General features: G+C 35.0%; 1 protein-coding gene across 14 annotated transcripts; it reads left to right on the plus strand.

Moving 5' to 3' along the window:
• Window positions 1-3,045: 3,045 nt before the first annotated feature.
• Window positions 3,046-10,230, plus strand: LOC113706375 (two-component response regulator-like APRR2). Of its 14 annotated transcripts, none has more exons than XM_027228274.2 (13): window positions 3,046-3,195; window positions 3,318-3,376; window positions 4,149-4,381; window positions 5,131-5,210; window positions 5,519-5,585; window positions 5,926-5,972; window positions 6,185-6,262; window positions 6,346-6,882; window positions 7,433-7,573; window positions 8,274-8,546; window positions 8,643-8,711; window positions 8,804-8,884; window positions 9,400-10,230. In XM_027228274.2, the coding sequence occupies exons 3-13, from the start codon at window positions 4,243-4,245 to the stop codon at window positions 9,562-9,564; spliced, it is 1,677 nt and encodes a 558-aa protein (XP_027084075.1). In that variant the 5' UTR covers window positions 3,046-3,195; window positions 3,318-3,376; window positions 4,149-4,242; the 3' UTR covers window positions 9,565-10,230. The 14 variants fall into 14 exon arrangements, 12 of the variants coding, with proteins under 12 accessions (XP_027084075.1, XP_027084076.1, XP_027084079.1 ...); XM_027228275.2 differs by having other exon boundaries at window positions 4,177-4,381; XM_027228278.2 differs by having other exon boundaries at window positions 4,219-4,381.
• Window positions 10,231-14,948: the final 4,718 nt, after the last annotated feature.

A 14,948-nucleotide genomic window follows, 5' to 3' on the forward strand; every position in this document is an offset into this window, starting at 1 on the left:
ATGACAATTGAAAATAAAAAGGATGCAGAGAGTTTAGGGTTCAAATCTTAGACTGACGATTGAGGTTGAAAAGGGTGCAAGTAGGGATGAGAGGTTAAAAATAAAAATCTTTTATAAGACAACTTGTTTACAACTAGGGGGTGGGCGGCAAAGAAACTAATACCAGAATTTATCTGTTCTCTTGAAATTCCCTTTAATGCGTCTAAGCCTGATATTCACCGGACCACCCTATTGCTTCCTCTTTAATTGTGTTGATTAAAAGTTATAGAAGTTCCCTTACCACGCTAACCTTTTCATAGCTCTTGTCCCATATTAATAGGGTAAATCTTTGTATAGTATTAAATTTATTAATGTATATACTTACAAGTCTAAATGCACGTTATATATACAAAATTTAATGTTCTAATTTTAATTAAAATAATATGATATGCATCTAGACTTGTCAGTGTATACACTGACAATGTTAAAAAAAAAAAAGGTATACATTTTCTCCCCACAAATATTTATAAAAGTCACAAGTAAATTGTCCCATTGCTGTTTGTTTCAATGATGCTGAAAAGTTTCAAATGTTGATAATCTAGTAAATAATAATGTTCTTTTTATTCAGTTGTTAGAAATTTGAACTTTTACCTTTTGATATGAGTTACATTTTGGGTGAACCATTTTTTTTTTTAAAAAAAAAAGAAAAACATTTTGGTTGAACAAAAAAATAATATGGCTAATGAAAATATAGGATGAGAAATGTATATACTACATTCTAATGTTTTGCTGTATATCTTGTATTATACTAGTATTATATTTAAGATACATGTTCCTTAGGTACACTATTTCAATGCAAGACGTAACACAATAACCTCCTAAGTTATTCAAAAATAATTTATGTTTAAGGATCTTCTGATTAATCGAGGATGCAAGAAGAAAAAGAAAAGCATTTGTCCAATAAATAAAAAGTGGGATATATTTCTTGCAATCTTCTGAAGTGTTCGCATTCTCAGAAAAATGATTGCAGCAACAAGAAACACAATCATCAAAATATTTACGGTAAATTGGTGGTGGTCCAATATGCCCCCTCCATTTTGCTCCTCCATTGTCCCCTCCATTTTATTGTTTTTCCCAACTAAATTTTCCCTTATTGCTCGCCATTAGAATATATACATACATACATATATACATACATATATATATATATATATGAGGCAAAAAGTTTCAAGAAAATGCCAAATTAATTTTCCAATCTCCTACAAAAAAAATTTCAAAAAATGCTGCAACCTTCTTCAAAAACCAATGTGTTACTTTATTGTAATGCCATTACTTACCCCTCATTAAGGTGGTAGTATCTAAGCCAGCCACCTACAAATATTTGCCTGATACAGAGACTTGCATAGTTAGGGTCAGGCAAATATTTGGCAAGCCTAAAGAGGAATTACCAAACTGGCTAGCAGGACTGTTTTTTGGGCCATGCATGTTGTTTTAGGGATCTTTTGCATTACTGTTTTTCATCACGGCTATTCATTGCTTCATTAATTAAAGCATCAAAAAGGGTTAAAATTGTTGTTAATTGTAACAATCAATTATTGTTCAGTGATCACAAGCCTTTTGGTGGGATATAGCCATCAAAAGCAGAGGAAATCTCAAAAGTTTTAGCTAAAAAGGTAAGTTTAAAAAGCCTGGCATTATTCATGTAAAAGTTAGAAGAAGAAAGACAAAATACTTGTCTTAATGGAATCATGACTTTTTTTCCAACCCCCCCCCCCTCTCTCCTCCCCTTCGCTTAAGAAAATGTCTTTCGTCTTCTCTTATATAATTAGAGTCTCCCTTAAACCAAAAACTTGGGTTATATAAATAATACTTTCTTTGTTTAGTAGTTTGGAGACTTGGGATGACTTGACAATCCCAAAGGGTAGGATAATCTAGTCAGGTCCTTCCCCTCCCCCTAACGTAGGATAATCTATCGTATCGACAAAAAAAAAAAAAAGACAGTCGAAAGGGTCAATTTCTGTTTATGTATAGCTGGAAAGAGGACTTTGATTTGGACCATTAAGCAAATGAATATCTAAGTAAGCATGGAGCAAATTTATTAGAATTTTTGATGAGAAAGTAAGCAAGTATAAGGGAATAACAAGTTATAGATACTTGACCTATTTATCATCTCTGCACAAGAGAACTTGAATCAGTTCAATTGAACTCTTCAGAGCCCGACACAAGCAAACATCCAAACCATTTTCAGATGATGATAGAATGCAGCACAGAAAGAAACAAGAACGTGTTAACAATCTTAGGCAGAGAGAGAGAGACCAGGCACCATGAGGTGAGGTCCACGAATGGCCATCCCAAAATTTCATACAACTCAAGTGTTCCCAAATTTTGAACAAATTTCTTGCTAGTTTTGCTATTTTGGGTCATAATCTCACCAAAATCACATGTCTCTCCTGTTGACTTTTAACATAATAATGTTTTCCATGACCAAACAGCAATAAACTTACCTATAATTATTATCAAGCCTCCCTATGTACCTTAGCCAACGTTAAAATTATGCTCAAACTTAAAACTTTACCTACTACCCTGACTTTTCAAAATTGCAACTAAACCCCTAAACAATTTCCTATTTGGAAGGATTTTTTTTTTAAAAAAGTTTTTCATAATAGCTTTATTAATTCTATGGCTATTTTTTTTAAAAAAAAATAAGCATGTGCGTGAGAATAACAAATAAATGAAAAAATGTATATACAATTCGATACACAAATAACTTTACAAAACAAGTACGTTATCTAGAAAACGTATTATAAATAAAATTTAACTTTACGTGATACATATACGTCATCCAAATTGACACTACAATTTGCAACCTGTGAACGAAAATTTTGTTAAGATTTATAGATGAGGACAATATTCTCCAAGAAAAAATTCCGTGTATATTCTCACCAAAAGTGTTTCATTGTGGAACCAAGGAGGCAAGGACTTCATCAGTTCACCCTCATGTGGGAAGGCCCTTTTGATTTTTTGTATGTTGGGTTATAAATGAGACTTTTTCATACATTTTCTTGCCAAAAATATTTCAATGTCGAGCAAAGACTCCTTAGGCCTTCCTCATGTAGGAAAGGCCCTTTGCATTTTGTACGGTCCAAGGCGCCCGATAGCAACGGTACATGTACATAATGTCATCTCCAGTCCTCCAGAAAGCGCACTTTCAAACAGGTCTCTCTCTCTCCCTCAATCTCTCTCCTATTCATTTCATTTCACTCTCTCTTTCTCTGTCACTCTAGCACAGCCTCAGACCCTTCTCTCTCTTTCTTCATGGTTTTTGTTTGTTTGTCTAGTTGAAACAAGTACTGTATTAAACAAGAAGGAAGAAGACAGCCTAGTGTTTTCTTGAAAGGTAATACTTATGTATTATTTATTCTATGTTTTCTCGTGAATTAATGTGTGCTCTGCGAGTTAATTCAGCTGCTGCTTGCATGGAATTTTTTTTTTTTTTTTTAGACATTCACTTTCATATTGATGGCAAAGTTCTTTACAGCATGCATCATCATCAGTCTTGAAAAATGTTTGATCCAAAGTTTTTAATGCACTTGGTTTTATCTCTTTCTTGCTTTCGATCCCAGGTGGGCTTTTCTTGCTGCAGCATTTTTTCAACTGTGTTAGTGGAATTATTGCCTTTTTGTTTCCTTGACTTTTCTTTGGAAAAAATTTAAAGATCCCTCGTCGGTGTTGAGTTTTCTGGCTTTTCTGTTAGGATAAAAGTTGAATCTTGTGAACTAAATTTAGTCTGCTTTTCTTTGTCATGTGATGTCATTGAATCTTGAATTTTGTCAATTTTGTGGGATTTTCTGCAAATAAAACTGTGAGAACTAATTTAGCACATGTCTTGGAATTTGCGAAAGGAAGTCAGTACATGATGTAACAGTGCGATCATGCACTGAAATGTACAAGCATGATGAGTTTTTGATATTATGTGTTTTTTCAAATTGATCTCTTTCCAATTGTTACTAAATTATCTCTTCTTTCCATTTTAGAATAAGTTTTCTTTGTGATGAAAATTATCTTATTCTACTAGGGGTTACATTTTCATGTTTGCTTGGTAGTGCTAAGAACTTGTGAATTGTACTACACTGGATTTGTTAGTTAAAGCGATTTTGATTTTGGTCTAGAAAAATGCAAGGGGTATGCTTTTTGCAGAGTGTGACCAGATGCTGATAAGTGGTTATTTTTGGAACTTAGAAGTGCTGTAAGAAAGACGATGCCATGCCAGCAATGGTTTGCACAGCTGATGAATTGCTGGGCTGGAAAGATTTCCCCAAGGGACTTAAGGTCCTTCTCATTGAGAGCGATGCTTGTTCTGCTGTAGAGATGAGATTAAAGCTTGAGGAAATGGATTATATAGGTAAGAAGCTAATGAACTTTTTCTCTTTTCTTTCTTCCTTTGATAAGATTTCCTTTTTGGTGAAGTATGTTCTTGGAATCAAAATTTCTTTGATATTTACATATTCAGGCTGATCTTATATTTTTCATTTTTGTCTTCCAATTTGACCTTAAAAGCAGAAGCTAGCGTCTTCAAAATAGATTGTCCATGAGTTTTAGCATTTTTGGTGAAGTATCAGCATGATATGTTTCCTCATAATAGCCTTAGAATTTGTATTGAGATGTCTAATTTCTTTTCAGATTCTTAAATTCCCTGACGAATTCAACACAATGCATAATGCAATTTCTGTTTTTTTTCTTCTCATTTGTTGGATTTTGAAGCCTTTGCTTGTTTTTTTTCCCCATATTGCATTCTGGATTAAAGATACTCCTTTTTTTTTATCCCAGTGTAAAAGAGAGTGCTTATGGATCCAAGACGTGTTTGTTCATAATCACTTTTGTTGAGTATTTAAAATGCACAATTCACTTGACACTGGGAATTTCTTTTAAGCTTTGCTGATTATGATGAAAAGTGTATCATAAATCTTTTTATCATGCTGCACCAAGCTTCCCCTTTTTTCCTTTGTTTCTTTTTAAATCTTTGCTTATACTTGGTATAGTTCGCTGAGTTTGTCTCTTGGTATGATGCTTCTATACTTGTGCTTGAGTATGCATATTTATTTGTAAATGTCATTTAAGTACATAACAACGTATCTGCTCTTGCTGTTCCAGTTTCCATATTCTGTAATGAGAATGAAGCTTTATCAGCAATTTCAAACAAATCTGAGTGCTTCCATGTTGCTATCGTTGAGGTACAATATTTCTATTTATTTTGCAGCTCTTGAATATTGCTTGAAAGAGTAGATTCATTATCTACATGTTTTTTTATTAAGTGACCCGTTATGATGTTCATTGACTACACGTTTTTCCCAAATTCTGCCTCTGAGCTTGTTTCAATACCATTTGATAGATTGATTGGTTTCTGCTACACTACTGCTACAACATTCTCCAGACTCATGGATCAGCCTGTCTTTTTAAGTTGTCATCCAGAACTGTAAAACAGTCAACAATAATCTTTTATTGCCGGAATCTTCTAAATGTTGATGTCAAACTGTTGCAGGTGAATACCCAAAACTCTAGTGGCATATTCAAGTTTCTTGAAACCGCTAATGACTTGCCCACCATAAGTAAGTGCATTAGTTTCTGTTTACTGTTCATGGATTCAAGTTCTTACAACCTAATCTATCTTAGACCTTGCATTCTACCTATATTTTTCAAAAACTGCTTTTGCACTATGTATGGCTTGATTTTCTTTTCTCATGAAAAAGTACATTGTGAGCAACTGAAGTGTTTAGTTGACCAATAGATGTGGACAATAAAATTTGTTGACTGATTGTATGGGAAAAGACAAAACAAAGAATTGCTCTCTGGTTTTTCCTTTGTTCTTTCAATTGCCAACAAATAATGACATGGAATAAATGTCTTCATTTGTCCTTTCTTCTTTTCCTTTGAACTTTTTCTTTGCAGTGATTTCAGACAACAATTGCATAAGCACCATGATGAAGTGCATAGCGGTGAGATCTCAAACCTGAAGTTTGCTATTAATTCATATATCAAAGAGCATGATGGTTGAAGAATGTTTATAATTTTATATAGTTGTGTTCACAGTTCTTTTGGAAATTATTCTAATGCTTTAAACTTATCTAGACAAAAAATTAAAATTCCAGTTGAGTGTGCAAAGTTATAAATCATGCTTATTTGTTTTACTTCTTATTGGTTTACACAGCTTGGTGCAGTTGAGTTCCTTCAGAAACCTGTGTCTGATGACAAACTCCAAAATATATGGCAGCATGTAGTTCACAAGGTCAGTTGATTATAACTTAATGCTTTCTTGTTTATCAGGTTACTGTGTTTCCTTGCGAGAATCCTGAACCTATTGGTCTAAAGCAGGCATTCAATGCAGGAGGAAAGGATGTCTCAGAAGCATTGAAGCCCGTAAAAGAGTCCTTGATCTCCATGCTGCAGCTCCCGTTTGGAAATGCTGAAACAGGTAAACAAGCTTCTGTGGAAGCAGAGCAAGAAAACAACCAGGATTTACTTTCAGGTTGTGACAAGTATCCAGCTCCTTCAACTCCGCAATTGAAACAAGGGGAGAGATCATTAGATGATGGTGATTGTCAGGATCAAGCTAACTTCTCTATGGAACAAGATAGTGCAGAGCAAGATGGGGAATGTAAATCTGTCGAAACCACTTGTGGCAATTCAATCTTTGAGTGTACTGCTTTGGGTAGCCCAGCTTCAGGAGAGGATGCCGTCAAAGAAGAGCATGAATCAACTAACTGTTGCAGGACTGAGATAAATACTACTACTTGTTACGAGGGTAAAGATCGCCCCAGTAATAAAACTAGCAATGCTGCTGGACTTAACAGATCATCTGCTGTTCGCAATACTTGTGGGATTAAGGCTAGTAAGAAGAGGTCAAAGGTAAGCTGGACAGCAGATAGATACAGTTCAAATTATGCTGAAGCAATAGTTTCTTTTCCCTGTAGTCTATAGATACTTCCAATTATTTTGTAGGTCAGATATTAGGTATCTTCAACTACACAAGAAATATATGTCATAAAAGATAAATCATATAAGAATGAAATAAAGGCAGATAGACAACTCTCTACGCATTGAATGAGACTTTATGAAGTTCTTTTACCTTTTGCTTTTTAATTGTGTCTCAAGATTAAGCAATCCAGTATCAAATTTTCTCTTTTCTAAGCATGTGAACAATTTCTTGATTTTAGATATTCTTCCTAATTAAGAACTTTTGCAGAACTTATCAAACTCCAAGCCAAAGAAGATTTGCAATACCAGAACTTGTCTGTTCCATATTATCTTGGGCTGCATTTACAAATCGCTTTTCAGAGCAGCTGACTAAATTTCATTTACATGGTCATCAAGTACCATGGGCTACATTTGAGGCATTTAACAGTTAATTGAGTTTGAGCTTGTATTGAGGCATGTGAGTGACATTTTCTTTATTCAGGTAGACTGGACACCTGAACTACATAAGAAGTTTGTACAAGCAGTTGAGCAACTTGGTATAGATCAGGCTATCCCTTCACGAATACTAGAACTGATGAAAGTGGAGGGGTTGACGAGACACAATGTGGCTAGCCATCTCCAGGTTAGTAATGTGATTTCTTTCCGGTTATAGAACTTAAGATGACTGCTATGTGATTCAGAAAACACGAGGAATCAAACAAGGTTATTGTGGTAAAAAAACGGGAACTGCATTGGAATCTACTTATTATTGATGTTCAGTATTAAACTGAGGAAAAGTACCCAGGGAGTTGCTTTACATTAATTCAATAAGCAAACCATGTATCTTGAACTTATTCAATGGCATTGCAGATGTCATGAGAAAAATTACAAGAGAACAAACAAATCTATATTGAATTTCTGTGAACAACTCAACTAGCATCTTCGCTGGATCTACTTGCAGAACTCTACTAACTAGGATAGCCATCTTCACCAAGCTAGATTTATAATATCTACAGGTATGGATAGCAACCAGATGACAGGTTAATATTCCTCGTAGGTATTGCCTAAAAAAAATGTTTATTCCTCGTAGATATTTTAGATTGAGCTAGTTCCACATTCCTTGGCGTTCTGAATCAAAATGATTTTGACATGATCTTTTACTTATAAATAAAATAAGTCAACTGAAAGTTGTGTTTTCTCTGTCTAAAAAACCTAAAATGGAAGAATTGACAGAAGGGGGGTAGCTATTCAAGACAAATCGTCATGCTATTACCATATGGTTCTGCTAAACTAGGGTGAAGGAACTTGCTAACTTGTCTGTGCTTAATTTCTTTCCAAAGCAGAAATACAGGATGCACAGAAGACACATTTTACCAAAGGAAAATGAACGAAGATGGCCTCATCCAGGAGGTTCAGCACAAAGGAATTATTATCCACATAAACCTGTCATGGCCTTCCCCCCATATCATCCTAACCATACGATTCCAGGTGGTCAGGTTTATCCTGCCTGGATTCCTCCTGGCACTTATACTGGTGGCATCCATATATGGGGTTCACCTTATTATCCTGGATGGCAGGTGCCTAACGAGAGTTGGTACTGGAAGCCCTATTCCATGGTAATGTTTACTTCCTTCAGATATGAATTGTGTTTATTAGGCTAAAAATGTTGGTCGCGTGATTGTATTGATCAACACTGTATGATGACATTTCAGACGCATGCAGATGCATGGGGATGTCCTGTGATGCCACAGACTGTTGGATCCTATCCCCAATTTGCTCAAGTGAGTGTAGTAATTTGGATGCTTGGTAGTTCTAGACTATTAGTACTCAAAGCTACTATCATGCTGCTAATTATCATGTATTGTTTGGACAGCAGACTGCTCCTGATTTCCAAACCACAATAGAAATGCAGTATACAGGCAGCACATTGTTAAATCCATCTGATCTCCACGCTGTAAGTTCTTTTACTACTTGGCGACTTGATTGAGCTATAGACTTCGAAAATTTATAAGAAGTCCCTTCAACATTTCAGCGATTTAGACTCTTTACTTCCCGTGTTCAGTCAATTTATACAGCAAAGCACTTCAGCTAGATTGATGCCACAAGAAGGTTTCCAATTTTTAGTCACTTGATTCTGCCCTTGTAATGTAGCTCTACTACAAAAGCTTCCAGGTTCCAAGTTTATTCCCTAGTACCTCTTGTCTAAGTAAAGCTCCATTGTGGCATCTGTTAATTGCTGAGCAATTAATTGTGGGAAGTACCTCAAAACCTGGTCGACTTGTAGACTTTTCTGCCACTTGGTGACTATCATATTTTCTCTCACTTTTATCTTTCAGTCTACTATTTACTAAGTCCCACCTGGGGGCAAAGGGCGGCTTTACCAAGTTTTCCAGTAAATTATTGCATGGTAAAGATGACACAATTACCAGTACAAAATGCTCATCTTGGCCTGTTTATATATTTTTGCAGGCAGAGGAAGTAATTGACCAGGTAGTGAAAGAGGCAATAAGCAAGCCATGGTTGCCACTTCCATTAGGCCTAAAACCTCCCTCGACAGAGTGTGTCCTAAATGAACTCTCCAGACAAGGCATCTCCAAAATCCCTCCTCACACCAAGGCCCCCAATATCCGCTGATGTAGCGCCAGCAGCCCGATGTGTCGCCGGCAAGAGGGCCCCACGAGGAACAGCACATCATGAAGCACGTGGTGTTCACGCGCCAATCATGCAACATTTAACTGGAAGAAAAAAGACAAAATAGGCTGAAATCTTTGTGCTGCCAATCCCAAAATGCCATAAGTTCCAACACTACACCAAAGTCCAAACACTGACGAGATGACAGCAACAAGAGCTATACAAGAAAGGCCCACTCTTTCAAAGTCTGATCTGATCTGATTATCTTGTCGCACTGGAGAGGAAACCAGCAATTACTGTAAAGTTGTGATCGTGCACTGGTAGCCAATTTTTCTCCTGCGGCTAAGTATATGCCGCGTATATGAGTTGAATTTTGGTAGCATTTCTTGTTAGGAAAATGTGGCTGTGAGTAAAGTCCTGCAAATTGCAACAGTGCACAATTTGTCCTGGATTTCAGATCATGGGGTGAGGGGTCCTCCCATATATGCTGCTGCTTCTGGGTGGTGGGGGCTGTGGGATAGGCAGGTGGGTGAATGGTCATGACCTCATGGGGCCTTGTGGCAACTCCATTATGTATGTAGTCAGGAGCTATACAATATATGAGGGGACTATAGAGGGATTTGGGAATGAAATTGACACTCTTCTAACATTATAATATTTGTTGTCCTACGAGCATCTCCACACAGCCAAACTCAACATGTACCCTAAATTCAATAAACAAACATTAACCCTATACGAATTAAGACAAAAATTCCTAAGATAAAATTTTAAAATAAGAACCATTGACAAATTGATAATTATCAAAAAAATTGTCTAAACCACAAACCTAAAATAACTATAAGTATCTAAATAATTAATACTTCTGATTAAAAATATTGTAAAGAAAATAAATTAGACTTGCCTTAAAAAAAATTGAAGTTTTGGGAAAGGTGGATATTTAAGATGAGTTGAACAAACAGAAAGATTAATGAATGCTTGCTTGCTTGTGTCATGACTACATTTTCTAACACACACTTATATTCTCAATCATCTTTTTATTCTCACGCTTTATGGGCTCAGGAGGGACACAGCCCGGAGTAACCCTTCTATCCTCCGCTTTTGTTAAGACCCCAATTGGCAGTTAGTTCCCTACTTCCCTCTTAAGAGCGTCTACAAAACATTCGTGACACATCGAGGCATGATTTAGGTCTCGTTTGGGATTGTGATGACTTTACAAAAATTTGCATTTGTAAGCATTAAAAAGTACTTTTAGTATGTTTGGTAACTGATTTCTTGTAACTTAAGGAGCTCAAATTTTGGTAACTTAAAAGCACTTTTATTAAAAATACTTGTGACAGAAGCGTTTCTTTATAAGTCACCACAATCTCAAACGACACCTTAAAAGCAAATGTAAAATGGTAAACAAAAACATTTGAACAAATTTTTATTGATGATCATGAGATTCAATTAATTCTTAAAAAAAAAAAAGATAAAGAATATTTCTAATTAGGCCAAGATGTAGAGCCCATGGTGTCTGTAATGAGAAACAGCAGTGTGTGGTCTCTAGTATTTTGTGAGGTAAATTGGGCCATTGCAGAAATCAGAAGCTCGTCAAGGTTTAGAGATGGAGGAAAAGAGACATTGTGGCATCGCAAGCACAAAGGTTTCATTGTTGTTGCCACGATCGACTAACCACAGAATACAAATTTTGGCCCAATTGGGGATTGTCCTTGGCCAAATAAATATACAGAAATTAAATACAGCCAGAGAAATAGTATATATCGTATTATTGGTTAATAACAATCTTTGTGGTAGTGGGGCTTTTATTGGCGAGAAATTTGATATCGGTTCGGAATAACTATTTGGCATGCCTAATAGTTGGTCCAAAATCAATGGAAAATTTGATATATAAAAGACTCTACTCGCTAATCCACATCACATGTTAAGTAGAACTTATATGGCATGTTAAATAGAGCCAAGTGCGGTCTTTGTATATTCACGTCAAACTCTTCCATTAGTCTTGGAACAACTATTAGGCTGCCAAATAGTTATTTTGGACCAATACAAAATGTTTCCTACATTGGCCTTTGAGGCAATGTTTTGAAAACCAAATTTGGGCCAGTCGGTTCCATCAATCGAACCACGAACTGGCTATATTTTTGGTCCGATTTAATGATTGACCAAAAAACTCAATTGAACCGGTTAAATCGGATCAAGAATAGATAAAAATCGAAAGATTCAACCAATTTTTTATTTTCTAAAATGAATATTTCATTTTTTCAAATTTTGTCATACTAAAGTAAATTTAAAAAATGATTAAACCTTTGAATCGGGATTGAATAGATTGAACCGTGAATCGGAAGCTCTTCCGGTTCACCTCCCAATTCGAGTTTAAAAACATTGCTTCAAGGCAGTAGTTGTTATAATATAGAATGACAATTATGCTGTTAGTGAGATCCATTGCACTTACTTGGGATCTATACTTTATGTATCATCACAATTCTGTGTAAAATTCGTTGGGACAATGAATAGTGTCACAATGCAAGGCCCATTTTTTATTGTAATAGAAGGGGGTTTCCAAGGCCACAGGACTTCCCTGTTGTGTTGGAAAAGTGTGGTGGGGAAAATGGCGAGAACTGAAGGGGAAGAATACTGGGGAAAGGAATAGTTTTGATGTTCTTTTTTTTGTGATCTTTTTTATATATATATTTTTTAGTTTACTTTAAGATTTTAAATAAAGTACATAACACAATATAAATTAGATACTTAAATAGTAGAACGCTTTTGAGTTTTTAATCTTTTTTCATGTAATTATTATAAATAATTCATTTATTACTATTATTATTATTATTATTTTAAATATAAATGCGTGCATAGCACAGGTCACACACACTAAATTTAAATTGTAATAAAAGGGGTCTCGGAGGCCTTTGGACCTCCCCCTGTTAGTTTTTGGATCAGCTGTACTAGTGAAAGAAATTGGCCCATTTTGAGATCTGCATGATCGGGCTCTGCTTAGTTTTCGGTCCACATATGGACCTTAAAACTTTAAAATTACTACCTAACAAAATAAAATATTGGCTTCTAAAACAAACTAGTCGTTTCCAACCAGCCCAAAACAAAAAAAAAAAAAAGAGCCAGTTGTCTCCCTCTTTTTGCAAAAAATAGAAAACAAAAATATGAAATATCTGTCATTGGTAATTACCGAGGCCAGAACTTGGCTTCTTCTATACAGTTTCATTTTGTTTCTTTCAACTTCTCGGAGAAACCAAGAGAGAAGCGTAAATAAACTGAGTCCCAGATCAATCGTCAAAAGCCGGCAACTTTTGACGACGACTCAGGAGCCATTTTTTATACAGTCTCATTTGCTAGCCATTTTTTTTTTCCTTGGCATCAAAACTGATGAAGGACAAAGTAAAAGCAACATAGAAAAAGGGATGAGAGGACGGCCGGATGGCTTCATACCGCATTATCATCTTGGCCATTGTAGGACTCACTGGTTGTGATCTGCCGAGACATTTGAGATGAATTGTTCTGCTTTATTTCCTAGAGGAAAAAAAAAAAAAAGAAAAGGAATAAAAAGACTTCCAATAGTGTTGTCTAGATGGTCAAGTTCATTTGTCCATTTGGCAAGACGGCCTTTACTTTCATTCCATAATGAAGTATTGATTTTCAGTTGCTTTTTTGTTTTTTGGGGTTGGGGGGGGGGGGGGGGGGAGAGGAGGGAGGAGTTTCATTTTGCATGTTTACAGCTTCGAACATCTCCTATATATATCTGACGAAGAAATTGAAAACTTTTACTCCACCATATATTTTGTACAACTTACAAAATATTCGTCATAAGGGCATGAGTCATATATTAATATATATATATATATATATATGTATATACATAAATAAAAAAAGAAAAAAGAATAGCGATTGAGGTTGAAATTCAGAAATGAGAGGTTCTAACCTCAAAAATTTCCGTCTTCTTTCTCACTTTTTAAATATTACCCCTTATTCTCTAAAAACTCTAAAATTGCCACTCATCTCTGCATTACAAACACCTTTATAAAGAAAAATATTCCTTCTTAAATAGCAAATGACGTGAAAATCGATTGTTATATCATATATCTAAGGGCATATATCCGAAGAGTCAACTATTGAACTTTATCCAATAATCAGGGAGAACTCTTTAAAAACCCTCCGTTGTACTAGATCAAGAATTTAAATCCTGTTTAATGCATCACAGAAAAAAAAAATATAGTGCTTATAACTTTTTGAAAAATTTAGAAAGTGCAATAGTGCACTTATCTAATCCTCTTACCCTTCCAACCCCCAAACAAGCGTATTTAAGCTGTCCCCTTGCCCTTCAAGTAAGAGTATAGGCCAACCAAACCGAGTATTTGGACTATTGGCTCCAATAAATTGTTAAACAGTAAGAAAGAAGTAATGGTACGACTGAATGAATTTGAAGTCATTGATAAAGTCAGTACATGTCTGACCATCAAATGTTTGATTTCGATTGGACAAATTTGTACCAATGTGGTCGGAAGCTTGCAATGATTGAGCACGTAACAGAGCTCGTCTTCATTATCCCATCTACTGCTGCTAGATTTCAAGCCTGTAATCTTGACTGGTAGTTGCTGTCTTTACCATCTGCTCCTTGGTACTCTGTTTTGATAATTCAAGCATGTTATATACCAAATTGTTATGAAACTCACAATACATAGATATATTAACCTCTTCTATCATGCTCAAGAAACATGTGCAGAAGACAAAAGTGCCATCAGTGAAACAATTTTACTATTTTCTTCTCTTTTTTTTTCCGTTTGACATTAAACTTTAAGAAAATGTAAAATAAATCAAAATAAAACTGGCTATGTTTGGATATCATTTTTTAAAAAAAAAAAATATTTCGTTTGCATCATAAATATATTTTCCAATCCACTTTTTTATCTCGCATACATCATATTATAAAAAGTACTACAGTAATTATTTCAAATAATACTCTATGCAAAACAAACCTACTGTTATTAAAATCAGGGGAATTGTATGTTTGTTTGGATAGCCCACTTTTTAATTTTTTTTTACTTACGTCATAAACATGTCTTTTAGTAATTCTTCATCGTTTTAACTGTTTTTCTTATTCACAAAAAAAGTAATATATTGTTATTTTAAAATTTTTTTAAAACAATTTTGTATCTAGACACACTATCTACTAGCATCCGGAAAAAAGAAAAAACTTGACCTTGCTTCTTAATTTTGTTACTTAAGAATTAAGTTTTGTATTCAAATTGACTTTTTGGATAAGGAATCAACTTTTTAGGTCAAATACATTATCATTTTTAACGGGATACATTCAGGAGCCACAAATCATTTATTACTTAACAATCTAGCAATTTAACCGATTCAAACTTTAAATT

This window comes from Coffea arabica, chromosome 8c, assembly GCF_036785885.1.
Source record: "Coffea arabica cultivar ET-39 chromosome 8c, Coffea Arabica ET-39 HiFi, whole genome shotgun sequence".
In the NCBI taxonomy this organism is placed as follows: Eukaryota; Viridiplantae; Streptophyta; class Magnoliopsida; order Gentianales; family Rubiaceae; genus Coffea; species Coffea arabica.